Genomic DNA, 27298 nt, shown 5'->3' on the forward strand with positions numbered 1-27298 from the left:
TTTATTAACCTTCACACAGGTGCGAGTAGAAACTTACTTCCAGGGGATTGTGAGGTTACTTATGAACCGCCCTACTATACAACAAATAAATTAAATGGGGATACCAAGGACGCCCAATAACCAATGGGGGCAGATGATGCTCTTCCCTCACCCTATGTGCAGTGTGGCAAGGAAATAATTAAATAGACCTGGGGGTATATTGCCCAATATAACCACACCAAGGCCCACCCCCTTCTCAAGGCGATGATGTGTGGTTAAATATAACTAAACATACACACACCCCATTCAGTGCCTCCTTCTCACCCCACATCTTGTTAAGAGGGTGGGGAGTTCAAAGAAATATGTTTAACTCAATAGACCTCAACTGTTTAGTGAGCACCTCTAACAGAGAGACATACATAAAATGACATTATACACAAGATGAACACCATTGTGTAGTGATAAAAATCTAACTTCCTCCTTAGAAAAAAAGCTTTTATGTTTGAAAACATGGAAACTACACAGTTGTAGACTGACCTAGTTCATTTGAAAATTGTGGTGCACTGTTTGGGATTGTGAAAAGTGATGACTGTACCGACTGTAAAATTTACCAATTATGAAACTGGAAGACTCAAATAAGGAACCTACAAGTTGGGAGGGTATTGACCTTTTCCACAGTAGGTGCTTGCTATAAAGTGACTTCAATGTGACATAAACTAAACAGACAGAACCCGCTGTATCAGGAAAGAGAATGCTTGCTAAGGTGCCGTATATTTGATTCATTAACATATGTTTCTATTTTTGTTGTTCATCACCACTGTATAGGGAGTGTATGTGACATAGGGGTATTGAGTTTTCATTTTTTAATCCTTTATGTTAAAAACAATATTTGAATGCCCACCAGCCAACCTTACCTAAGGAGAGTTTCTACGGGGAACGCTCTACAGATCTACTTGGCTTCTACGTTTTGCTATAGATCTACTGGGCTAATAGCTGATGGTACTGTTTGGATCCTCAAATCTGAATAACATGAAAACTAAACCTTAAATAACAATTCTAATAACATATTTTAGGTCATACCCAAAATAAATTTAATCGCAATTTTGAATATAACACATTTACCTAATGTTAGAGGTTAGGCCATTTTCTAGCCATTGGAATGTTTTTGGAGTTTAGTTTATATAATTAAAAAAAAATGTTATTGCTGCTTTAGAAAGCATCAAGATGCTTAATATCACTTGATAAATCTGATGAAATAAACAGCATTTTGTACTAATTTCCTATAACTTATTTCCCAGTTACTGCTATTCATACCAAAGATACATTGTGTTTTGTAGTTGGTATAGTGATTAAAATTGAATTTTCCCAATTATTTTTCAGACCATAACAGGTAGTTTTGCAAGTGCGATCCATGGTCTGAGCAGTAGCAATCTTACGGAAACAGTGATCCAGAGAAGCAAGCGTATGATTCTGGATACATTGGGAGTTGGATTGATTGGCACCCAGACTGAAGTGTTCCAAAAAGCCTTGCAGTACAGCAAAGTGAGACACTTTCTGAAATGCGTCTTTTCTTAGTTTAATTACCATCCTGTTTCATTTAAATGCCTTTAATTACAAGAGGTTTATATAAATAGAACACTGAGAAATGTTCAAGCAATGTTCGAGCAGTAGTCTATACAAATACCTCTGCCAGTTTTAGTAACGAATACATTTTTCTCTCACACGCAAGTATTTTACTCAGTTGGTGCCATCACATATAAGATGCCATGACACCGGGCTCTGTTTAGCAAGCCAAAATGATTTTTAGATGTCATGATGTCGCCTTAGCTATGGATTATGTGAGGCCCTCCTGCTTATTCTTGCACAGTTGCTCACTAGGATTAGATCTTAATGCATAGTGTAGTTGGTGATGTGAAATGTTTGATCTCGCTGCAACTCACTAGAAAACCCCAGGGTCAACCATATAGACAACCATGGTGCCTGTCAATGCTATGGAGCTGGTAGGTGCCACCTCCATCTTAAAAGAGGGGCACCAGATTCATATTTGTACTGGGGGGGCCCCAATAAACCACGAATGTGAGAGGAGGGAAAATCAATTGATATTTAAAAAAAGCCAGATAATAAAGCAGGTTTCATCATGCTGTCCTCTTTTTGGGATTGAGGTCCCATTTTAATAATGCGCATATGCAGTAGCGCTACCACCCAAGCCCCGCCCCCAGTGGTAGAAATTGGGCCTCTTTTCTACAATAGAGCTTACACTATCAATATATACAGGAAACTAATACTTTATTAATTACCCAATATTCCTCTATTGTACCACCCACCCCCATCAATTAGAGCCATAGACTACATTCTTAAAAGGACTGAGATATAAGTACACATTGTGAACTATTCCAAAAAGGTAACACTAATAAATATAAATACTTTATACGATTTTATATTTAGTCACGTTTTAGTAGACAGCCTGGCACAAAGTTATACTAAAGAAAAATTGCAACATACTGCCTCATTTCACTGATTGTCAAATGTATCTTCTTTAAAAGGTAATTATAAAAATGGTGCTGGGACTTTTATTTCTCATTCTCTTCTCATTCTCATTCTTCTTTTTGTTATTCTTCCATGGATTAAATCACCACTTATTTTATTGATTTCAGATATACAGCACAGACATCTCCAGCACTGTGTGGGGCCGATCAGATGTCCGCCTCCCTCCACTCTATGCCTCTTTTGTCAATGGAGTTGCTGTAAGAAACTTTTGCAATAGAAACCCTACACAATTACTGTGATCAATGTTAGACAGCCATTGACCATTTTGTTCAATATAAAAAAAATAGTGTTATAATAATACATAATTATATATGAGCTTTCTTCTCTGTGCATTTTAGGACAAAGCTGAGAACAGGTAAAAATTGGGTTGTTAGCTGGTAAATAATTTTCAGTTTTAGTACTGGATTGTGGTATTTAGTACAATCAGAGCCCAGCGGCCAACTAAGAGTAGATACGAGAATTTACAGTTAATGTCACATTCACAATGCTGCTGTAGACACAGTAAATCGTCCCTTCACTGCTGTATCCCCATCATAACTTAGCATAAAGATGACCAATATCGTAACGACTTTCATGGTTAGAGATGGTTCTATGAATGTTCTGACTACCCCAGAAACTCCTGTACCTTTTATACATGCCTATTTCCATTAGCAGAAGATATTTTGTCAGTGCTATGTGAGACCATGGGCACTGTGATCTGTTGTTGCCTTAAGTCAAATAGTTCCCTGTATTTTTCTTAAGATATTTTTACCACCAAGCCAGTTTGTTTATAAAAATTGTACAAACAAGATGGCGCATGATGAATTTTAGAATACTGCTTTTGTTGGTGGTTACAGTTTATTTTATTATCTTCTAGGTTCACTCAATGGATTTCGATGATACCTGGCATCCTGCAACACACCCGTCGGGAGCTGTACTGCCCCCCTTGATAGCCCTATCGGACACCTTTCCACCCAGTCGGAAACTGTCAGGCCTGGACTTTCTATTAGCTTTCAATGTTGGAATTGAAATACAGGGAAGACTCATGCAGTTTTCTCGGGAAGCAAGCAATATTCCAAAAAGGTAACATTAGTGTAGCATTAGATTGTTGCTTGTATTGTGCTTTTTTCTTAAGCAACTAAAACAAATATCACAATAAATACTTTTTTTTTTTTGCATAGTCTTCTCCATTCTTTATATTCCCTGCACATAGATCGGGCTTAGTTCCATTTACTAACTTAAATGGGATAGAATAACATGTGTAGGTAGCTTTCCAAAATGTTTACAATACTTACCAACAGCTCATGCGCCCAATTTAATCACATATAAGCAGTTTTAATAATGGAAGCTGTTAAAATAATTAATGGCGACCTTGCTGAAGTGGTATTCCTCAATATTTTGGTAGCCTAAAATATGGCTAATATAAGGCTATTTATTCCAGGAATGCCATTAATCTGATTACAAAGCATTAATTTACTATAAATGCTTTTATTATAGGTTTCATCCCCCTGCTGTGGTTGGTACCATGGGAAGTGCAGCAGCTATGTCCAAACTCCTTTGCCTGGAACTGTCCCAATGCAGGGACGCTTTGGCTATTGCAGCCTCATATTCTGGTGCTCCTTTGGCTAATGCAGCCACACAAACCAAACCATTACATATAGGCAATGCAGGCAGGCATGGGCTGGAAGCCGCATGCCTAGCATCTTTAGGACTTGAAGCGAATAAACAAATTCTTGATTTGGAGTCAGGATTTGGTGCTTTCTATAATGACTATGATCCACAAGCTCTACCAGCACTAAAGTCATACACATGGCTGCTGGAGAAACAAGATGTTGCCTTCAAGCGCTTTCCTGCTCATCTTGGAATGCACTGGGTGGCAGATGCAGCATGTGCTATCTATAAACACATTGTTGACGTAGATAGATTGCTACCAATCAACAAGATAGAGAAAATTTTACTGAAATTTCCAGATGCTAAGTATGTGAACCGTCCCTTCCCTACTTCGGAACATGAAGCTCGTCATTCTATCCAGTTCAATGCATGCACAGCTCTGCTTGATGGAGCAGTATCTGTGGAATCATTCAATGATCACAACATATCAAGGCCAAATCTCCAGGAACTTCTGGGAAAAATACAAGTTGAACATCCATCTGACAACAAACCCAGTTTTGAGAAAATGTATTGTGAGGTTAGTGTAATGCTTAATAACGGAGACACTTTTACAGAGAGATGCAACACATTCTATGGCCACTGGAGGAAGCCTTTAAGCAATGAAGACCTTGTGAAAAAATTTAAGAGCAACGCTTCCACAGTTCTGTCAAGCGATGGAGTGGAAGGCATTGTGGAGATTGTGGACAAACTGGAAGATGTAGCAGACTGTTCTGTATTAAATGCAATCCTTAAAAATAGGACTCAATCTACGGATGAGCACAAACAAGTCATTCTTAATGATCTTTAATTGTTATATATGTGTAAAGCTGCCTTAGCTCTACTAATGAATGTAACCAAAATGTTTGTCGCCACAGAGCCGGTAATACTTTTTAAATAGACCTATGAAAATTACCAAGAGTCCAGGGTAAAAAAAAGTTGGTGGTCTGTAGTCATCCAATAAATAAACATAGCCAACCGCCACACTTCTTCATCCAGCCACCTGGGTGTATTCAGCAAACTGTGTTGATGGCAGGTTGGAGGGGTTATGAGACATTGGACCACTTGGTTAAGATCGATACAGAGAGGACATGAAATTTTGCCACCTCCCAAACGATTAACAATTAGCCTTATTTGCCTTTTATGCTTTCTTTTTCATGATGTGACATCATAACCACTGTGACATGACAGACAAGACAGCGACCTCCAGTACCGGCAGAACCGTGTGCTCAAACTTGCTTACACGGGCAGCCGGCGTTAAACCCTCCTCTGGCATCAAGCGACGAGAGGCTATTTTTGCTCACTTTAATGTTCATTTTTCTCTGGGCAGTTGCTGGTGGAAATCACATAGGCGCCTTAAGATGCGTTTTTGCTTGCAGGGGTGAGGTACCATGGTACATCCTGCATTTGTACCACACAGAAGACAATATAGTAATAGAGTGTAAGAGATTTAGTGGTCAAAATAACCTATATATTATTTTTTACAGAAATAGAACTGCTCAGATATTTTGTAAGATAGATTTTATATTTGCCATGTGTTTGGGCAAGGCAACTGACTACAATGTGTGCAATTCCCCCTACATGCTTGAAAATAATGGTTAACAATATTAGCTATTTTCATGATGTTGTTTGTATTTGGTATGTTTACAAGGATGATTTCCTAATTAAAAAGTTTAAAAGGAGTTAATTTATATATGTAAATAAAAGCTCTATAATCATTTGTGGCTGTCACCTTAATTTTTTTTTACAGCCAGATTTTTCTTTTGCTCGTTTCATGTAAGCAAAGATAAGCAAAGATAATCCAAATATCAGGTGAAAAATTAGCTAAGTGAAAAGATCTTTGGAACATTATTAGTACCCAGGTCCGGCCTTCAGGGTGTGCAAGCTGAGCAGCCGCACAGGGCGCCATTGCAACAGGGGCGCCAGGCGGCCGTCCTATCACCAAGGCCAGGGCCGTGCACGGCACCCAGGCGGCAGGGAGTGGAGGTGAGAGAGGGGCGTCGAGTGGTCGCTCATGAAAACATTTTCAGCAACTGCTCGGCGCCCCTCTGTCTCCTCCATTCCCTGCCACCAGGGTCGATAGTAAGAAGGGGGTGATGGGGTTGATAGTGGGAAGGTGTGTGAGGGGGTAGATAATGAGAGGGGGGAGAGGAGAAGGGGAGAGAGGGTGCATAGTGAAAAGGGGGCTAGGGGTATATAGTGAGAAGTGGGAGAGGGGAGTACATAGTGAGAGGGGGTAGACAGTGAAAAGGGTGAGAAGTAGCAGAGGGGGTAGATAGTGAGAAGGGGAGCGAGGGGGTAGATAGTGAGAAAGGCGGAATAGATAGTGAGAAGGGGGTAGTAAGAATATTGAAATAAAGAGTGCAAATGAGTGAGAGAATGAATGAATTAATGTGTGGATGAATTGCTTGAATGGTTTGTTTGAATGCATTCATTAATATGTATAAATGATTTGTGTGAATGCGTGAGAGAATGAATGATTATGTGAATGAAATCAGTGAATGAGTGAGTGACTGTATAAGTTTTTGTGTGTATCATGGATGTTTAAGTGATTTGGGGAAAGGCAAAGATGGCACAAGCAGGGTGTTTATGGGACAAAGTGGCACAGGGTGGGCTGTTTGGGGACAAAGATGTTTTACGCAGAGCTGTTTGGGGACAAAGTTGGGCTGTAATCTGTGTGTCATCTAGGTGCTGGTGAAGTTCTATGTGGGCAATATGGACGCCAGGGCTGGCCTTTGGAGTGTGCAACCTATGTGTGATCTATGCTGTAATTTACTTTTTTTATTTATATCTTTAATGCTGAGTTTATATGTGATTTCCAATTTAGCTATACCTGCAAAGCTGTTTTTTTGTTATTCTGTTGACCTGTATCTGTTATGCTGTTTCCATGCATTATTTATGTATACCTGCAAATATATGGTTTGTATGTTTTATTCAGGTGACCTATACATGCAAGTGCTGTTGACATGTGTTGTTTATTTGATCTATACCTGAACTACAGGGAGTAAGTAAAAGAGGGGCATGCCTTAGTGAAAGAGTGGACAAAGGGACTTTGGGGATGATTACGGGGGAGAGGACCTCTCAAAGTCATGGTAAGGTCAGAAGGAGGGAAGACTGCACTGACTCTCACAGTCTTCCCCTAATCTGTAGTCAGTGTGGCAAAAAAAATGTTGGTGTTGGAGCGGAGGGAGTGATTGCATGCTAGGGAGCGTGGAGGGGGCCCAAGGAAATGCTTGCCTTGGGTCCAATTTTTTAAATATTTTTGAAAATGTTTTTGTTACAAAGATTAGCAGTTCCCTATACTTAATGTATTTAATGTACATTATTGTCACCAGTGTTTCCAGTTATATATTATTGTACTTGTTTGCACTTTCACATAAATAATCTCTAATTAAAACTAGTTGTTTGTTACAAAAAAAAATGTCCTTTCTTTTTTGTGGAGCGGGGGAGGGGCGCCAGAGGAGTAGTCCGCACAGGGCGGCGTAACACCTAAAGCCGGCCCTGTTAGTACCTAATCAATGTTATCATACTGGAAGAAGCTCATAAAGTAAAGGAAATGATGCAAAAGAAACAAGGAGAGATGATCTTCCAGGAAATTGGACCTCGTTCCACAGCTGTATGAGCACTTGACCGCCACAAGTGGTGCACAGCGTATGCAACTGACATAGATATCCACTGCAGCGCAAAATTAAAATCAGTCTCTACATTTATTACTTATCACAAATATCTTACAATGTCCATATGGTATGTTATGAGCATAAACCAATACAGAACAATGCGAGGTGAAGTGGCAGAGACTGGAAATGCCCAGTAAAATATTGATAGAATACCATGCATACTCTAGTATTACAGAAAAAAATAACACAGAGCAAGTCTTTGTCAGGCATTGTGCACTCAATCACAACTAGGCAATGTGTAAGTAAAAGAGAAAGCCTTTTATACCTGGCATGTCTGACAGAATCCATGCATGTTTGAAGACCCTCTGACCATGGATCTACAGTACCCACAAAAAAAGCTATAGTACTATACATCACAGGGGTAGTCATTTTGCCAATACTTCCTAGTCATTCAAAAGAGAAATAAAATAAATCATATTACAGTAAATGGATGGGTCTGCCTGTCTCGTCAGAAACACATGCATTTTAGAGTGAAAGAAACGTTAAGTCCATACAAAATGTGAGTGCTGTATTCCTTATTATAGCTGCGACTTCCTCCCCCAAAGAAGTTATGACACAAACAAAGACAAAGACATTACATTTACATATAGTAATTATCAAATAAGGTAAACCTCATCAAAAAGGCAAAAAAAAATTATGTCAAAAGATGCATAATCTATATGTAACTAAATCAAATTAAAAAAGTAAAAGTAAAAAATGCCCAGGGCCCAGGGAAAAAAAATGTTAAGCTAGGATCAAAAGTATGTATGTATTAGAGTTGTGTATTTGTATGAATTTAAATTTTAACAAAATTTGCCTATTTTGTAAATTTGTATGTATTTGTATACTGACCCCCAATGAAAGAAACAAACATGAAGCTCAGAATTTTCATTTGAATCTGTTCAGCAGAAAAACCTCCAGACACACCCTCTCCCTCTAATTGTCAGAAAGGGTAGAGGCTGTCCTAGTAGCTCCTCCTTTTTGCAGAAGTACACAGAGAGACCAGACTAATGCAGATAGATTCACAGAGAAAGATAGGAGCAGAAACGCTTGTTTTTCTCAACAAATCTGTCTTCATTATTCTGGCCTCCCAGTGAACTTACTCAAAATGGTGCATCCTTCAGAGACATCCTCTCTCCCGATTGGAGGAACATGGGAGAGGGTGTGCCATTTTGCGGAAGTTCACCAGGAGGCCATGTCCACATAGCAGCAGATAAAGAAAGAAGACCAAGGACAAGAAGATGTAACAGAAGAAACTAAGCTGCAAGGCAAGGAGACAGGGAAAGAGAGAGTGAATGAAAGTGTGAGAAAATGTGAATGAGAGTGTGCAAGAGTGAAAGTGTGAAATGAAAGTGAATGAGGGGGAGTCACAACAAATTTCGTTTCTGAATGTAAAAAGCCCTCTGATTTTCATCCGAACAGAAAATACATTTGTTGTCCGAAAACGTATGGACCAAAATCGAAATGAAAAATTAGATTTTGGTACATTTGCACAAATCTAGTATGTATATCTTTATAATGCACTTTACAGTTTACAGAATAATAAAAAGTGTACAATGAGTGTAGTCGTATAGTAAATACTGTAGTCATACAGACATTTTGATCAAGGTACAATAAGTGTGACTATATTAGAAAAGGAGGGCCCTGTCCTGTAGAAGTTACAGTCTAGTAGTAGTAGTGGGCAAATATACAGATGCAATCAGGGAAGGAGGTAAGTAAAATGTATTTAATTTTTCGTGTTATATCAAAGTTTGTAAGTTACTATAATGTTACAATAAATTGGTGTTCCTTTAGTTAGTGGTGGGGACCATGTATATGGAGCAGCTGTGAAGGCCTTTAATTGAGAAGGAACCGTAGCTGTTTGAGCATCAGAGAGATTCCGGCTATGGATGGTGAGCAGAGGGTATGCAGTTGTATATCAACATATCAGTGATGAAATGTAGGATGAGCATCAGCTTTATTGTGGTGGTGAGTAGTGTTTTAGAGGAAAGAAAGTGTATTCTGGTGCCTGGGTTGAGAACGTTTTGTAAAGTGATATATGTGATAAGAGAGCTACAAAGTAGTCTATGGAGCATTATAGTAGTCTAGAAAGAGAGAGAACAATATGAGTACTTTAGTGATCTTTTGAAGAAAGAAGTGTTAGATTTGAATTACTTTCTTAAGTTGTGCACTGAAAGAAAGATATTAATCAAGAATTAGTCCTAGGGAAGGTGCAGTTCTCACAAGGTAAATGGTTAAATTAAGGCACTGGAAGGAATATCAGTGGAAAGATAGATAGCTCAGTCCTTGACATTATGTTTTAAGCATTGGTGGGCCATCAAAGAAGAGACAGCTGTAAGGCAGGCTATATTCTTCTGTTGGTTTTTGGTTAAAGTTAATGTGAGGATAGATAGATTTGAGTGTTATCAACATAGAGCTGGCACTTGAATCCAACTGATTTTAAAAATTGCCTTAGGTGGAGAATACAGAGGGAACAACAAGATATGCCGTATACACCCCTGTATGCCACTCTGCCTCCCTGATATTCCTTTTAACCCCCTATATGCCACTCTGCCTTCCTGATATTCCTTTTGACCCCCTATATGCCACTCTGCCTCCCTGATATTTCTTTTAACCCCCTATATGCCATTCTGCCTCCAGATACCCCTTATATCCCCCCATATGCCACTCTTACCCTCCGCCGACTTACCAGTGCTTCCCTTGACTTGTCCCCCATGCTTCAGATTCCTTGGTGTGTAGTGGGACAGCCGATGGAGGTCTGCGCGATGCGCATAGACAATCTCTGCTGCTGCTGACACATCAGCCTGGGCTTCTATGACTGAGCACCGCACAGACATCGAACATCCACCAGCTGGCAGAGAGGAGGATCTAGGTCCCCTGCAGCACCGCGGGGGATCTGGATCTTAGTCTTGTAGTCAGACCTCTATTTGAGGTCTGATTAGAAGACGACTCGAATATAAGACGATGGTCTTATAATCGAGCAAATACGGTAATATTGCAGTTTAATTGGTTTAATACTGTTTTCATTAATATATCTAAAACAAAAGAGAAACATACTTGAGGTTCAATTAATCTTGCTGGACTACTGAAATGAAAAAAATGCAGCAAACATATTTGTATTGTTTTGGAAAAGGCACTGAACAATGATCTTAAGTCAGTAAGGATGTTCCCATGTGTGGCAGAAAATTGTGAAATATTAGAAATTTCAGCAAGCTACTTGCGATTTCTTTTTTTCCCAGTTTTCTGTTCTTTTTTCTCTGATGTATAGTCTGCTGCTGGGAATTTCCTGTCAGCCACATCTATGAAATGTAAGTACACACCAGGATAGTTTCTTCACTTATATGTTAATTATAATTTGTCTGTGGACTTCCCCAATATCATATATAGTTGCTGTATAACATAACATGAAATGCCATGTAATACATAATGTTTTATAATGTTACATAGAGTGTTTTATTTTGCAAATATCTTCTAGAGTGGAAATTATTTATAGCCGCAGCATCCATTTATTTTTACTGCTGGTAAGCTTTCTGGCTATGGCTTGTTTCCTTAAAAACAAAAACAAAAGAACTTTGGGATTAAGTAGTTATCACGTTCTGAAGAGCTGTAGTTAAATTAAAAATGTGGGCAGCTGAAGAGTGCAATTTATTATTAAGCCACTAGATGCACATACACATACATACTCATACTAACATACACTCCCTCTAACACACACACTCATGCTAACACACACACAGTTACACTCTAAAATACTGTACATATATACTCACTGACTAACTTACTTATCGTCTCTCTCTTCCCCGCCTTTCCTGCTCTTACTCCCTTACCCTCTCTCTTACTCTTTCCATGCCTCCCTTCCTTGCCCTCCCTCCTCTCACTCCTTTACCTTCTCAGAGCCTTCTTTCTCGCTGCTTACATTGCTCTCACCGCAGGGTCACATTTTTACATTACGTGACCCTGCTGCTTTTTCTATTCACAAGCCGTCTGGTCCAAGTTGGATTTTCCCCTTTTTTTAAGGAATTTTAGAACAGTCTGGGGCCTGTTACCCTCTATCACATATCACAGGGGATGGGTCAAAGAGGTGCATGGGTAGGTACCATGGGCCCTAAAGAATGCTAGTGAATATTCATGTTGCTTTTCATTTGTAGCGTACAAGCTGTATCAAGTTTTGTCAGTCAACTGATAACGCAACCCAACTTTGATGCTTTACCAACTGCTTGGATGTCGTCCAGTAGGACGACATCCAAGTATATAACACATCTACCTTTAAGGACAACCTTGCAAGAAATACTGCTAAAGGACATTCTTCTAAATAATTGTTTTGTTTCCTAAATCATCCCAAAACATAATTTTATGTCCTGTTTTGAGTGTATACAGCAAAATGAGGGAAATAAAGGAGCCTAATTGGGAGCTTCAAATTACAAAGAATCAAGTTACAAAAATACTTCACGTGTTGATCGTTTAAAGGTTATTTTATCTCACATCAAGTGAAGGCACTTTGTTGGAAATATCAAGCAGCGATTTTCTTCTACTAGAAAAGATTACTTTAAAGTCAATATTCTTCAGTTTCTCCGATACAAAAAAAGAAATAACCCAAGCGAGATAATTTCTGTAAAATGTTTCAGCTACCATACAAAAGCTGACAATAGTCTGCTTTGGAGATGTGTGAACAAGATTCAAGCCCAGTGAATCTAGTAATTGTAGTAGGGTGTACCGAAAACAACACAGGACCTTTCTTGTCCATTCTGTGTTTCCATATGCCCTTTATTCAAGATTATATTCTTGTGGCCATTATTATTAGACTTGGGCACCCGGCCAACTCTTCGTGTTCATCTTCGTGGTGGAAAAAATCTTCGTATTCTGCAAATTTTTGACTGTTCCTGTGTTCGGTTCGGGCGAATATTCGTGTACATTCTTCGTGTTCGTTTTTTTCTTCGTTTTTTGTAGAAGGGGTTATAATATGGGGTTAACGCGGCACGGACTATGCAGCAGCTTTGGCGCCAGGATTTTAACTGTCTGTACGAGCAACTCTATTGGTCGCCTGCAGGGGCCTCCTCTGCCATCAACCAATGAAGTACACATGTACTTCATTGGTTGATGGCAGACAAGCCCCCTGCTGGCGACCAATAGAGTCGCTCGTACAGACTTTTAAAATCCTGGTCCAGGAACTTGACCAGCAGAGACCACTGGTCTCGTTGCTCCAACAGTTAAAGGTCTGTACAAGTGACTTTATTGGTCGTTCGTACGGACTTTTAACTGCCGGCCAAGTTGCACCAAGTTAACCCCTGACAGCGAACCTACGGATTTCCACTCCCATCAACCCCTGCGAGGCTGCGTAGATAAGGTAGGCTACATGGGGAAGGACCAGGGAGATTAGTAGGCAAAGACGAACATGAAGATTCTTCGTGTTGTGTGTCTTCATCTATGTTTTGCCGCCGCCATGTTCGTATGTTCGGTATTCGGGCTGAGCAACGAAAACACACCCTTTTTGTGTTCGTTTTCATGTTCGCCCGAGTATGAATGCACAAGTCTAATTATTATCTATATTTTACAGTAATGTTCTGCTGGCTCTGACCTTTCTCCCTTTAACACTAGGTGGCACTATCGATCCATATTATGCTCAGATAATTTGCTTTTGTCATTTGTTATGATAAACTTTGTCATAACTTGACTATACCTTGGACATAATTCTAATAAACACAACCATGACCTTGATCTTCTGCCTGCCTGTCTGTCTATATTATAAAATTAATTATTAAATAAATTCATATTTACTTTAATGGAGATAAAAAATTCAATTTGTTTTGCAAGCATTTTTGAAACAACTGTAATGCACGCTGTACATTTTTTATATTATTTTCTATTCATTACACACCTCCTTCCCTTCTTAACCCCTTAAGGACATTGTGAGCCCTCACATGTACAGGCTTTATCATTAAGGGGTTAACTGATAAGAAAGTGTTTGTTTTTTTAAATGCACAAGTATTTATATTACTAGTTATTTTAATGAAAAACAAAAATATGCATTAAAAAGTTTATTTTCAATCTATCTTACATAAGTAGAAGTAAGCCACCCACACACACACACAAACAATGGATTAGTCAGCAGTTTATTTTTCCTGATTACAAAACTTGTTTTGAAAGCAAATACATTGCAGAAAAAATACTTGCAGAAAAAAATGTAGTTTTTCACTGTTTTGTTACTGTACTCAACAACTTGGTTAATGAATGCAAAACACAACCCTTCTCTGAATATTTTTAGCGTTAGTAGTAATAACATTTTCTAACACGGTAAAGATTGTTCTTTGGTGAACTATTAGACCATATATATAGGACATGTAGATGCATCAGACTGTGTCAAGTAATGGCAGGCCAAGGACCAATGGCCAATGTCTGATTCTAACTGGGTTTATTTAAAGACAAGCTTTCTAATAAAGAACTGTACTTTTGCTATTGATTGAATATTTCTAGAAATTCAATTTACCATCAGAAACTGTATAGATTAAGACAGACAGTTGGGAATACAGGTTGCCCAGATACATAGGTACATATGCAGAAAAGCTTAGCAAACATCTCTGTTTATACATAAACATAAGTTTGTATTTAACGTACTCCACGCACAAAAGGGTGGCCCTGCTCTTGAGTGAGTGATAACAAACGCAGGAGCCAAAACAATCTATTCAGTTTTAGTACTATGCAGTTGCCTCTTCAAAATTCAACTGGCGATCAGAGAAGTATTTTACATAAGGAACAGTGTTAAAGCTAAGAACAGGCCTTCATAGTGTAAATTGGTGCTTTGGGGAGACCAGAGATCTGCCTCGTAACCAGCCTATTGAGCAATGGCACACTAAGGAGTATGATCACCTAACAGGACATTTGCCCCTATTAGATGCCCCCTCTCAGACCTGGTGACCACAGAAATCTGTCTCTTGGTAGCACTCTGTATGAGCAACCTTAAATTTTTATGTCATGGAAAAAATGTTGCAACCTTGACAATGGCCTAGGGGCATGCTGGCCACATAGAGGAAGATTAGAAAAATCAGTAATTGAAATGATTTTATTCTGAGACAACAACAGAAAGACCTTTATCACAGAATGACAGCTGCATATGGTATATTACTGTTCTCTGGTTGACATTACTGAATATAAATTGGATTTTTTATTTTTTTTTGCAGTGGCACCTATCCTGTAAAAAAACTTGCAAAATTAAAAGGTAAATTCACAATTTTTTTTTTTTGACATGTATCTTAGATGAGGTTAGCGGAGAAATGGAATCTGTGTTATTGAAGCTACTCTCCCAGTGATAAAATATACACAGGTTTAAGTTTTATAATAAAAAGAAGCTGTAATTGTATAATATGAACATTTTTGACGCCCCCCGTCAATCAATATAAGTGAAACTGTCACATTAGAAGGATAGTTGTACTTGGCCACCTCTTATGTGGGTGATACTACAATGCAAACAAGAATTGGTTGGCTGATGCAGGGTGCTAGGGCTCACTTACCAATGTGCTGTGTAAGGACCATTTTTTCAGTTTTGAATTTGATAACTTTATTTAGATTTTTTCCCCGTTCATTTAGCGATGGTTAATACCATCCTTGCACACCAAAACAGTGCAGCACACATTCATACATAAAATATCTCATGTGACCTTATTTGTATTTCCACATTAGGAATCTTAACTCAACTCTGGAAACATTATTAGGAATATACAAACTCGTTTCCTACCTGCCTTTGACAGTATGGATATCCACACACATTATTATTTAAAAATATTTATATTAGTCTAACTGTACGTTGGATAAACTCTAAATGGCGTGTTTATTTGAGTTAGTTGAGGATTAAAATTTGTATAATGCATATAATCCTGTTACTGCCAATCCTGCCAAAAATGATGAGCGGCAATAGAAAGATAATTAAAAAGAGTAAATACAATAGGGACTTCAGGAAAACAGGAATCCAAAATGTGGAGGCCAGCAAACAATTTAGATTTTTGACATATGTGACACTCTGTATCATGTATCTTCTAGACACTTCACACCCCTATGTTAATTAAGATTTTCTTGCCGCCACTGCCTTGATTAAATGCCAATCTTTTGACTTATGTAGACTCTATACTCCCGTTAGTTAACCGCCACCATTTTTCTCTGCTGTTTCGTTTTCTGATTTTTGTTATCATACTTCCGTGTGTCAATCTGTTTCAGCTATCAATCCTTGGAGAAAGGACCTCAGTGTCCTAAATGCTCATGTTAACTGTCTTTTTAGTCAGATTAGTTTTACAATTTTATTTCTTTACTGAAAAAAGTCCAATGTTGAGAAGTTCCCAAATATTTGCAGGGATCCCTTTGTGTTCAATGAAAGGTTAACATTGCAATCTCCTAAGATACGGTTAGACATTATGTTTGCCTGGTCATGTTATGTAATGTTATGTCCTGCATGGCTGAGCAGGGAAGGATGCACGGTATACAATACACCATTGCTTGTGTTGTTGAATGGCAAACATTCGTGGTTACATCTGCAAGGCATGCACATACTGTACTGCATGCAATCCCTTTTTTGTATGTGATCAGCTGTCTTTGTGCTTTCCTTCACTCTCCTCCCCTCCTCCCTCCCACGCCTCCAGTGTGCATTTCTACATAAAACACAGTCCCTGCCAGCTCCCTCAATCAGAAACGCAGGGAGGAAGGAAACAAAAAAATCTGCTGCGGCTTGCTGTCCTAACTGAACAGCAAAAGCACCCAAGACAGGCAGCACGCTGAAGCTGTACTTGGCTGAGAGAAAAATTCATCCACCTTTCCACCTTCCCCTTTAAATTACTATCTGCTTTTCTCTTTTTTATTACTTCATATTTTTTTAGAGGGTTGAATTAATTCTGAGAGGTCTGCCGTCTCTCAGCCTTGATGGCTTTACCTGATACAGCCCGTGGATTACCCAATGGAGGAGGTGGTGGCTGTGCTGGAGGCAAAGTCTTGGACTCTTTGTTTCCCGAAATTGTGGAGCTAAATGTTGGGGGGCAAGTATATGTGACCCGTCATACGACTCTTGTGTCCGTACCAGATTCTCTTCTCTGGCGTATGTTCTCCCAGCAGAAACCTGGGGAATTGGCACGGGACAGTAAGGGCCGCTTCTTTCTTGACCGTGATGGTTTCTTATTTCGTTATGTCTTGGATTACCTGAGAGACTTGCAGTTGGTATTACCAGACTACTTCCCAGAAAGAAGTCGCCTACAGAGGGAAGCTGAGCACTTTCAGTTGCCTGAACTTGTGAAGCGTCTGAACCCTCTGCGTGTCAGTAAAGAGAGCTCTATTGGTGGAGAAGAACCACCTTTGCTTCTTACCCCAGCTAATATTCAAGATCCAGACATAGACACAGGCATCATTCCAGCCTCAACTTCACCAGCTGCTGGGGTTCCATCCCCAACATTAGATCCATACCGCTTCAATGCTTCCTCTTCTTGCAGTCCAGCCTCCGTCCCACGTCTCACCCCTTCACAGTCTTTGGAAGGAAGAAGATCTGGGTATATAACTGTCGGCTATCGAGGTTCCTATACAATTGGACGGGAGGCACAAGCAGATGCCAAGTTTAGAAGGGTGGCCCGCATCACTGTCTGTGGAAAAACATCCCTGGCCAAAGAAGTTTTTGGAGAGACCTTAAATGAAAGCAGGGATCCCGACAGGCCTCCAGAGAGGTACACTTCCAGGTACTACCTCAAGTTCAATTTTCTGGAACAGGCTTTTGACAAGCTGTCTGAAGCTGGTTTCCACATGGTGGCATGCAGCTCCACTGGGACCTGTGCTTTTGCCAGCAATGACCAGAGCGAGGACAAAGTCTGGACAAGCTATACTGAGTATGTGTTTTGCAGGGACTAAAATCAAGCCACAAAATCCACAAAGGAAAGAATCATTCCTTCAAATCCCAGTTCCCCTTTGAAGAAAAAAAAAGTTCACTTTAATATTATATGTGCATAGAACTGGTGGATTGTCTCTGTTCCTGGACTCTTAAACAAACTGGCGAGACACTCCCGGGACACGAGTACATCTTTAAAAAGTATTAATAATAGAATCATACTAACATCTGCTTTTAGGTTGTTTAGTAAAATGACAGATTGCAACACAGGAACGATATTACTAAACCCAAACAACACTTTTTCATGAACCAATCAAAAGAGACAAAATATATTGAATGTTAACTCCTTCCTGCTTGAATTTGGCTGTATGGAGCTTGCCAAATCACCCTTAATGGCATATTTTTTTTTCTATTGTTGTGGAGATCTCCAATTTAAATGAAAAAAACACCGTAATTTCTTATCTTGCTCCAAATGTTTAAATGTCTGTCATAAAGCCGGCACTGTAAAGATAAGTATCGTCATCTTTAATAAAATTCAAGCCATTGCTAGAGATGCCAAGATGTTAGTTGCACCTTGTATAGCTTCATTAACAACCTATAATAAAATCACCCTTAAACATATCACAATGTTGCATTTGCTGGTAGAGTTAAATATACATGTCTATGACTTCCATATTTTCTAGTTTTACATTATAATGTGTGTTCTCATTTTTAATGGTAAAATAGTCATTACAAAAACACATTTATATTTAAATCGATTTTTCTAATTCCTGCAAATTGCCTTTGATTGTGTCGATAGTAAAAATTATTTAGATAAATTGGATTTATTTTTTTCAGGTCAGATGAGGTTTTATGATTAGCTGTCACAGCTAGTATTGCTTTATTGGCTGCCTTGTCTCAGAAAGCTCCTGAAATAACAATGGCTCTTTTTGGTCGGTCACCTTTGACGGTTCTGTGAAATATTGTAAAGGTTCATTTAATGTCCATCTCTTTCTTTTATAATTGCTAAGCACCATGTGTTTCCCTGGTGGATGATAGCCAGAAAATGAAGAACCAACTGATTTCAGTGATTGTCATCTTAAACTATATTTTAGATTGTGATTCTTGTCTCTGATCACAATCAACATTTCTTAACGAGTAGGGGAGTTTTAAAGTATAATGGCAAGAATGAAAAAAGCCTTTAGCCGGTGTGTGACAGTGAAATGTCTTGAGCAGGCTGTGATTGAATTAGGACCTACTGCAGTTTTTTAGACTAAAATGTTCATGACAGCAAGTGGCTTATGGTTGGGAGATGTAGTCCATTAAGAGCGTCATATTTTACTATACTAAAAAAAAAGTTTACACCATAAGCTGGAACGTCATGGGGTTAATAAGATTTATGCTTGCTTTACTGCTGAATGAAAAACACAGACATATCTGATGCGATGTGTACTCATCTGGCAGTCAAAGAATTTAAACAATTCTCGATGCACTCTTTACACACTTCGATGTTGTGAAATATTTAGAATTTGTTTACTAAGGTGTGAATAGCAGGAGTGTTTTTGAGTCCTTATGTAAAAACCTTATGCAGACACTTTCCCAGATACCCTATATTCTAAATGACATCATTTAAACTCTGTAGTGGATAGTACAAGAACGAAAACGGAAGAACTAAAAGTGGTTTCCCTCCTTGAAATGTCCTCTGATTTCAATGCCTTTAGATTCATGTTTTGTTTGCTGGATTACACAGAACAAAGGTCTCAAGCCCAACCTTTGAGGGCTGAATCTTGCCAGAGTTTTTTTGAGCTGTATTAAACATTTTGGATATATAAGAAATAGTTTCTGGTGTAAAGTTTAAAAGTGGTCTTTCACCATAGGAACCAGCAGTCTAGTGCAATCAACAGCGAGATATTACTGGTTTCTATGATAATAAAACCACTTTTTATGTGGACGCATTTTAAACAGGACTCCCATGGTGATATTTTTGTAATTAATATTAAGATAAAAAGTAGTAAGAGCCCTATGACCTAGACTAACTAACTTAGTACACAATCAGCAAATTAATGTATTGTAGTTAGGACTATTCAGGCAAAACACACGGCTTCACCAAAGAATACATAACAGTGAATGATATATATATATATATATATATATATATATTTGCAGTAAACTAGTGACACAGTTATATTATGTAATTAAACCATTAGCTATGTCACTTCAAGCAATGAAAGTGTCCCTCAACTGCCATCATGTCATCAGCCTCCAGGGTTTTTATATATGACATTTTAATTTTTCTATTTTCATATATCTGACATTATGTCACTTGAGCAATAATTGTGTTAGAATATACAATACAATTAAACCATACAATACGACGAAACCAAAACCATCTCATCTTAGATACATTTTATCAGTCTTTGGACTCTGTGAATTTTGATTATGATGAATTCTGCCTTTTTAACATTAGGTCATTTCATTAATGCCTACTCCAACCTGGCCACAGCAGCAACACCGCTACTTAATAATGATTGATCAATGCCTGGTGAAATATAATCAGCTCTTATAAGTGAAAAGAAACTGTATGATTTTCTCTTTTGGGAAAATACCATACCACTAAGGGCTTTTTGAATAAGTCTCAATGCAACCAACCACCGTTAGGTCAACATATGTCTCTCCTACCACTTCATGACTTCAATCATAATCTTGTCGTTGTCAGTTAGGAGGCTTGTTTAAACTACATGCCACCTTATTGAATATATATTTTTACAAGCGTTTCTTAGAGTGTAAATTAACTGGAGGAGGCAATATGCTGGAATGCTGTGGATCAGAGAAATTAAACCTTCATTAATTCATCTACAACCCACCCCTTGATGGCTGTAGTTCCTTAAAATCTAGACAGCTAACCCTGTTGGAGATATACTTGGTGTAACTGTAGCAGTACCAGACTTTAAATCAGTTCTGGCACTTTAAGGTCAACACGTATGCTTTTGCAGCATAAGGACATGCGTATCCATCCGGGAGTCGGACGTTTAACAACAACACCAATAAAAGTATGTGGATGTCCCATCTGGCACTGGTCCACGTGGCATTAAGTCAAGTCAGGCCTGTGATGTAGAACAGGAATGAACATCCCAGCTATGATGCCCTCACTCACATATTTTTCTTATTAAACTTGCTTTGTATATTGCAATAATGCCGCTATAGAAGAAAAAATAGACAGGCGGTTAAGTTTTGAAGGGATTGCTTGCTTCTTTTGAAGGTAGTACAAGAATCAGCCCTTTGTATATGTGTATTTGACATTAATTTTATTTGAATTATAGGAATTGTCCATTTTTTTTATTCATATAGAGTATATATGTATATATATATAAAACATACACATGGAGAATATATAGATTTAGTTGCATCTGACTATATAATTTTTAGTATTGGAAATTGTAACAGTGTGGTATATGGTATCTTCTTTGTGTGCAAGCCCAAGAAATATCGACGTTTTTACAGCATAGAGCGGAAAGTACAGTATATTTGATATACTTATGATTGGGCTATGTTACATTTGTAAAAACAGCGACAATAAAGGTCCATATATTAGATTGTGTGTTGATGATTTAAATAAAGCAATTTTTAACAAACACATCTCACCTACAGTTATTTGGGGGTTGTACATTACTCATAAACATTATAATATGGTGGTCATTTCATGTCAAGCACAATCTGGAAACAGTTAATTCCTCTTTCCCGTACGAAAAAAACCAAAAAAGTACTGAATTACAACAAGATCAAATAATTCCTGTTCTAGACACTGGACTGCCTCTTCTGGTTTTTGCACTGTGTGTTGTCAATTCAATACTTATCATGCGACTTTCATACACTATTTAGATAACTTAAGGTTTTATTTTACCTTCATCTTTTAAATTCTACTTATACAATTGATCATTTTAGCAGAATTATAACTTTTTTTTAGCTAGCAGCTGGATAACATAGTTTTGATTCTAATTATTACCACCTTGGTCGACATCACAAATACAGTATTGTTAGGGGGAATGGCAATAGGATAGATATATGACATTTAAAAAAAAATCACCAGTGATTGTATATATTTCCACCCTGCTTGTCATATTATCCTTGTGGTGTAGAAGACAAAGATAAACAACTTTAGATTAAGCCCAATGCATTACAAATTGCTAGTGAAAATTAATCATCATGATGTTGATTTGCACTGTGCTTGACGTGCTAATGTTTTTTTTAGACCCTATTAGATCAGCTGCATTGCCATGAGGATTGGAAGCTTCAAGAGGAGAGAAACTATAAACACTGAAGACAATTACATTTGGAATCCCGAGGTTAACCTGCCACCATTCTGATTATGATAAAGCTGTGCAGCCAGGAGCTCTATGATAAAGAGTTTTGTATTTATAGATGCTGTCCTTTACAATTTTCCACCAAAGTTAATGGATAATGTAGTCATTTTATGCTAATATTCCAACATAGTATGCTTTTTATATAAGAATTTTCCATGAAAAAACAGTGTAACTCCAAGATCGACTGTTGACTTTAACATGCCAGGGCTGACTTTACTGCCCCAGTCCGGTACTGCGAAAAGGTATTTGTGCTCCAAATGTTTTAAGTAACTTATTAGATTCACTTAGCAAGGAAAAGTGTCACTCAAACTGGCAGCGATTGGAGGAACAGGGCAGAGGCTCTCCCCGTGAGGTGTGCTGTGAGAGTGAATGAGAGAATGAGATAGAGAGTGAATGAGAGTGTAACAGAGCATAAGATAATGTGAGTAACAATTAATTTCATTTCAGAATGGAAAAGGACCTATAAATTTCATCTGGATCAAAAGGGCATTGTCCAAAAATTCTGAATTATTTTTAGTCCATTTGCACAAGTCTAGTTTTCAGGGTCTATTGTGAGGTCCAAAAAAGCAAATTTCACCAAAAAATGTATTTCACAAAGTGGTTTATTTTAAAACTTTAACACAAATATAAAACATAGGGTGCAGCCACATTGCATTTATTCCACACTGATAAGTGTGAACTAATGCACTTGGGAAGCAAAAGCATAAGTGATATGTACAAACTAAATGAGGTTAGACTAGTTAAATACCAATCTCACAACCATGTTCAAATATATAAAAGGCTTTTCGGGGTAATTGTTCAGGAATTACAGGAATGTCATCTAAGGTTGGGGAAAAGATTCCATTTAAACAGTGGGAGGCATACTTTATAGTGAGGGCAGTCAATTATCTAGAATCTGGCTGCCAGAGTCATAAAGGAATTATTTTGTATACTCTGAGGCAAAATTGGCATTCAATTAAAGATGTTTTTTTTCATTAGGGTCAACATAGACAGAGATGTATTAGAAAAGTTAGATTTAATGGACTTTAATGTCTTTTTTAACCTCATTATTTCTACAACTATATAACTACACTATAGAGTCAAAAGTACGTTTACACCTGACCATCACATATATGAGCTTGACACCCCAGTCATTTTCTACTGGAAGGAGAATCAACAGGTTAAGAATCATCATTTAATAATAAAGTTTTAATACTACTTTAACTATATATAATAACCATGCTTTAGACCCTACTTATTCTAAGCAAAGATGCACTCGAGATTTATTCATACTGCCCAGTTGCACTCCAGCCCTCTCTCATTTGCTCATCAGTGAGTATTAAGGTTACTTCTGTCCCCCAAGGCCTACTGCCTCCTATGGGAAAGGCGAACTTCTACTAATGGCTCTCACCTCTGAGAAAAATAAAATGAAAGTAGTTAGTTTAGTTAAAAAATGTTGTGACTTCCCACTGATTTGAGGAGGCTACCTGTAAATGTCAACCTTAAACTAAGAAATGTATTGTGTAAAATTTCTATCACACCCTCTTGGCCTACCTGCTTACTTACTTTCTTGCATGGATAGGTGCATGGGTAGGTAGGCCTTCTTCCAAACTGAATGCAATCCAGATGCAAGTTGGCACATAGTGATATGGAAGAAACAAAAACTATCTGCGGTTCTTACCCTAATAAAGTTGGCAACAAATATATAGACATAATATAAATGAGAGGTTTTGGTTATATGAATTGGCCAAAGCATAATTAAGCTCACCCGCCACGTCAAGGTACACTCTCAATAGGGTGAGAACCTACTCTCACCTCCTACATAGTGGGCACACAAAGCAGTTTATACTGCTACCAAAACCTTATTAATGTGTTGGGGGAGGTGCAATTAAACCTCCTCCCCATTAACCCCTGGACAGCAAGCTGCAACCAGACTGATGAGGAGCCAACAACCTCAAATATGTGCATAGTGATATGGGCTTGTGTACACCTACTCAGCCATGAAAACTAGACTTGGGCACCGGCCAAGTCTTCATGCTCGTCTTCATGAAGAAAAAAACCCTTCGTATTCCATGAATATTTACCCGTTCCTGTGTTCTTTTTGGGCAAATATTTGTGTACCTTCTTTGTGTTCTTTTTTTTTTAGTCTGTAAGAGCGACTATATTGGTCGCCGGCTGGGATACTTTGCCCTGCCACGGTGACTGAAATACCCTTTCCTCCCAAGCCAAGTTTCTCAGACCTGTTGTCTGAGTCTTAGACAACCGCTCTGAGCAACCTGGCCTCATGGGGGCAAAGATTTTAGCCCCCCTGGCAAAGCGTAGAGCAAGGTACACCTCAGAGCAACATGGCCTGGGGAGACTACTAGCTTTGGCATCATGAGTTAAAGGTCCGTAGGAGCGACTCTATTGATGGCGGCAGGGGCTCGTCCAGGATCAACCAATAAAGAGCAGCTGCCCTTCATTGGTTGATGGCAGAGGAGCCCCTTGCTAGCGACAAATAGAGTTGCTCTTATGTGACAACACACTTGAGATTTGCATCTACTTTTGTACTAGGCACTGCATCTGTGAGTTACCACAGAAACAGACAAAAAAGCTGCTAGTGGGTTTCCCTAAGATTAGGAGTGATTGATATGGCTCTGTTCTAAAATTGTTTAGCCTCTGTGTTAGGCTGGGTTTTGTCCAATTAAGTTTAGTCAGCAGGTACACTAATGCTTTCAGTGTAATTTGAATTGAAATATCATACAAAACTAATATGAGATGCTCCTCATGGTGTGTTTTAGCTCTCTTACAGAGGGAAAATCTCCATCATCATATAAATCTGATCCTGCTGAAAGGACAGCCCATAAACGAAATGTGAGGCAAATGTCCCCTGCATGAAGGAACAAACCCCAGACTATATTGGATAACATTGGCCTTATCAGAGGGGCATGGTTGGTTATCCCTCTAGGCACAATAGATGCTGGAGGTTCATGTCTGGATTCACCTTTTCGCTTGAGATGAAACCCATGGTATCCCCAAAGGTTAAGTATCATTAAAGACAAATACGAGAAGCTCAACCGCTTAATAACCTGTACTACGGTGCATCCCTGTGAATTACAAGTTGAGGCGGAATGGTCTATGGCAGTCTTGTCTTTGTTTTTTTCTATATAAACCATGTCGAGGCATAGGCTGTGGGCTAGAATGTTGATAGATACTATTCATGTAGTCTAACAGTCAAACTAAACATGTTGGACACAAAACGAATTGAGAAAACGAATTCGAAAACTGCTGAAATTTCGTTAAATTCCTTCCTTCGTTTGCATGCTATAGATGAGTTATCTCTGCTCTCACACACAGGTTGCCAGTAATTACAAAATGTAGCTTTTTCTATTATTAGAATTTTTGGCAGCATTCACAGAAAATGTGGTTAAGGTTCAAAGTGGGTACATGTGTTAAGCATTCAGAGCCCAATCAATCTAACAGGTGCTGCATGCTTATTAAGTATTAGCAAACCCACAAACTTCACAGAAAACAACCAAGGACAGTTTGCAAAAGGTTACCTACAGCCAAAGGAAAGAAGGCTATCGTTTATCACTGCAATCTAGAGATATCTATACTGATTTTTTTTTTTTTTATCTCAGATCACTCTAAAATGAAACTTTTAATAATATCTTAACCAAAACACCAACGGATATTAGAGAGGTGCAACGATGAGGAAAAGAATAATAAAGATCTCAGGGGTTCTGTGGACCTCAAGTTACTTCAACTGGGAGGCCGTTCCACATGTCCATCACCCATCAGTAAAGTAAATGTTTGACAAAGTTTCTCTAAATAAAATATCCTAAAGATTGGAAGCTGGTTGGAGTGCTGGGATTCCTTTTCTTTGTTGTGTGTGCCTCAAGAGGGTTTAGGCTTTTTCCTGCTAGCACCCAGCTTCCTGCGAGTTGAGTGCAGAACCATTTTTTTCTTTTTTGTATATTAATTTACCTCTACAGACAGGCAGGTATTGTATTATAATTTGGAGCAGCTTCGATTGCAGACATTGTGTGTATGCACTGCACACCCTTCCTCTTCTCCTATGATGTTTTTTCTATGCAGAAGGACACTGTCTCATATACTCCCCACTCATTGTCAGCATGGTCTCTGCATCTGCCATGAAATCAGTGGATATAAGAAAATGGCTGAAGAAAGTAAGTAAGCAGGTCGGGCAAATACAAGGCAGGGGGAAGGTCACAGGGGCACATAAAGGACTGGGGACATAGAGAGAGAGATGTGTTTTTGGGCCTCAAATTTCTAAATGCATTGCCAGAAAATGAATTAGTAAAAAACAAAATGAAAACTTTGGCTGAAATTATTTTAGACCTCGTGCACAAGTCTACTGGACAATTAAAGCTGAATAGATGGAAATGTACATGTGCTGTACTATATGTATCTACTTTATAATGGAGCATGGAAAATATTGTGAAGGGATCTCTTGTCTTTCCAATCACATATATATGGAGATTTAAAGGAAAAAACAAAATATAGTGATATCTCTTTAACAAGAAATAATCAATAGTAAAATGCTTTAAACCTTAAATGTTACAGAAGAACTTCAATAATATTTTTAAAGTATGTTAAATACTTGCCCTAAGAGACTTACAATGCAAAAATAAGATGGTCCCTTAGGCATGTCTTGGTCGTGTGATTGATCACCAGTGGTCCCAGCTTTGCAATCTCTCTGTAGTGACAAAACACAAAGAATGATATATACTGGATGTCATAACAACATGAAAAATACACGACCTTAAGACAAAAAGGTATACAGTGTATAACCGCTTCAAAAATTACATATACATACAGTTTACATTCATTGCATGCTTTCCAATTGTGCTTATATATATGCTTTAATTTATGTAGGCTTATAGAATTCTACAAAGGAATAGCCGTGTTCATTCTTGTTGATATCTTGATTTTTAAAATTAGTAAATATTAGTAGATTGCCATATTATTTATGTATGAAAAGGGCACAGAAAGTATTACTATTTCTAACATGCTAGAGTGACAGGTTAATTGCTGAAAAACAAAATGGAATAGCCAAGAGGCTCAGTTATAGTATAATATATATATATATATTTATAATTATATATTATTGAAAACCTCTTAGGAATACAGATTCAATTTTATTAAGATTAATTGGTCCCACACATTCTCTGCAATTTGAAACATTTCTTTAAATTCACTAGCACTTGTTTCTTGTCTTTCAGTTGACGTAAGTGATCAAAGATGGAAAAATGAAGGACATTTTTCTGAGGTTTTTCAGTCAGCAATTAATCTTCTATAGCCAGCTTTATTAAAATAAATAT

General features: G+C 38.2%; 2 protein-coding genes across 2 annotated transcripts; both read left to right on the plus strand.

Moving 5' to 3' along the window:
* The first annotated feature begins 727 nt into the window (after positions 1–727).
* On the plus strand, positions 728–5051 carry ACOD1 (aconitate decarboxylase 1). Its single transcript, XM_053455400.1, has 5 exons — positions 728–742; positions 1360–1521; positions 2634–2723; positions 3383–3588; positions 4003–5051. The coding sequence occupies exons 1-5, from the start codon at positions 731–733 to the stop codon at positions 4961–4963; spliced, it is 1431 nt and encodes a 476-aa protein (XP_053311375.1). The 5' UTR covers positions 728–730; the 3' UTR covers positions 4964–5051.
* Positions 5052–16480: 11429 nt separating this feature from the next.
* On the plus strand, positions 16481–18276 carry KCTD12 (potassium channel tetramerization domain containing 12). Its single transcript, XM_053455403.1, has one exon. It carries the CDS (start codon positions 16710–16712, stop codon positions 17676–17678), a length of 969 nt encoding a protein of 322 aa, XP_053311378.1. The 5' UTR covers positions 16481–16709; the 3' UTR covers positions 17679–18276.
* Positions 18277–27298: the final 9022 nt, after the last annotated feature.

The sequence above is a fragment of the Spea bombifrons genome, chromosome 2 (assembly GCF_027358695.1).
Source record: "Spea bombifrons isolate aSpeBom1 chromosome 2, aSpeBom1.2.pri, whole genome shotgun sequence".
NCBI classification, from domain to species: Eukaryota; Metazoa; Chordata; class Amphibia; order Anura; family Pelobatidae; genus Spea; species Spea bombifrons.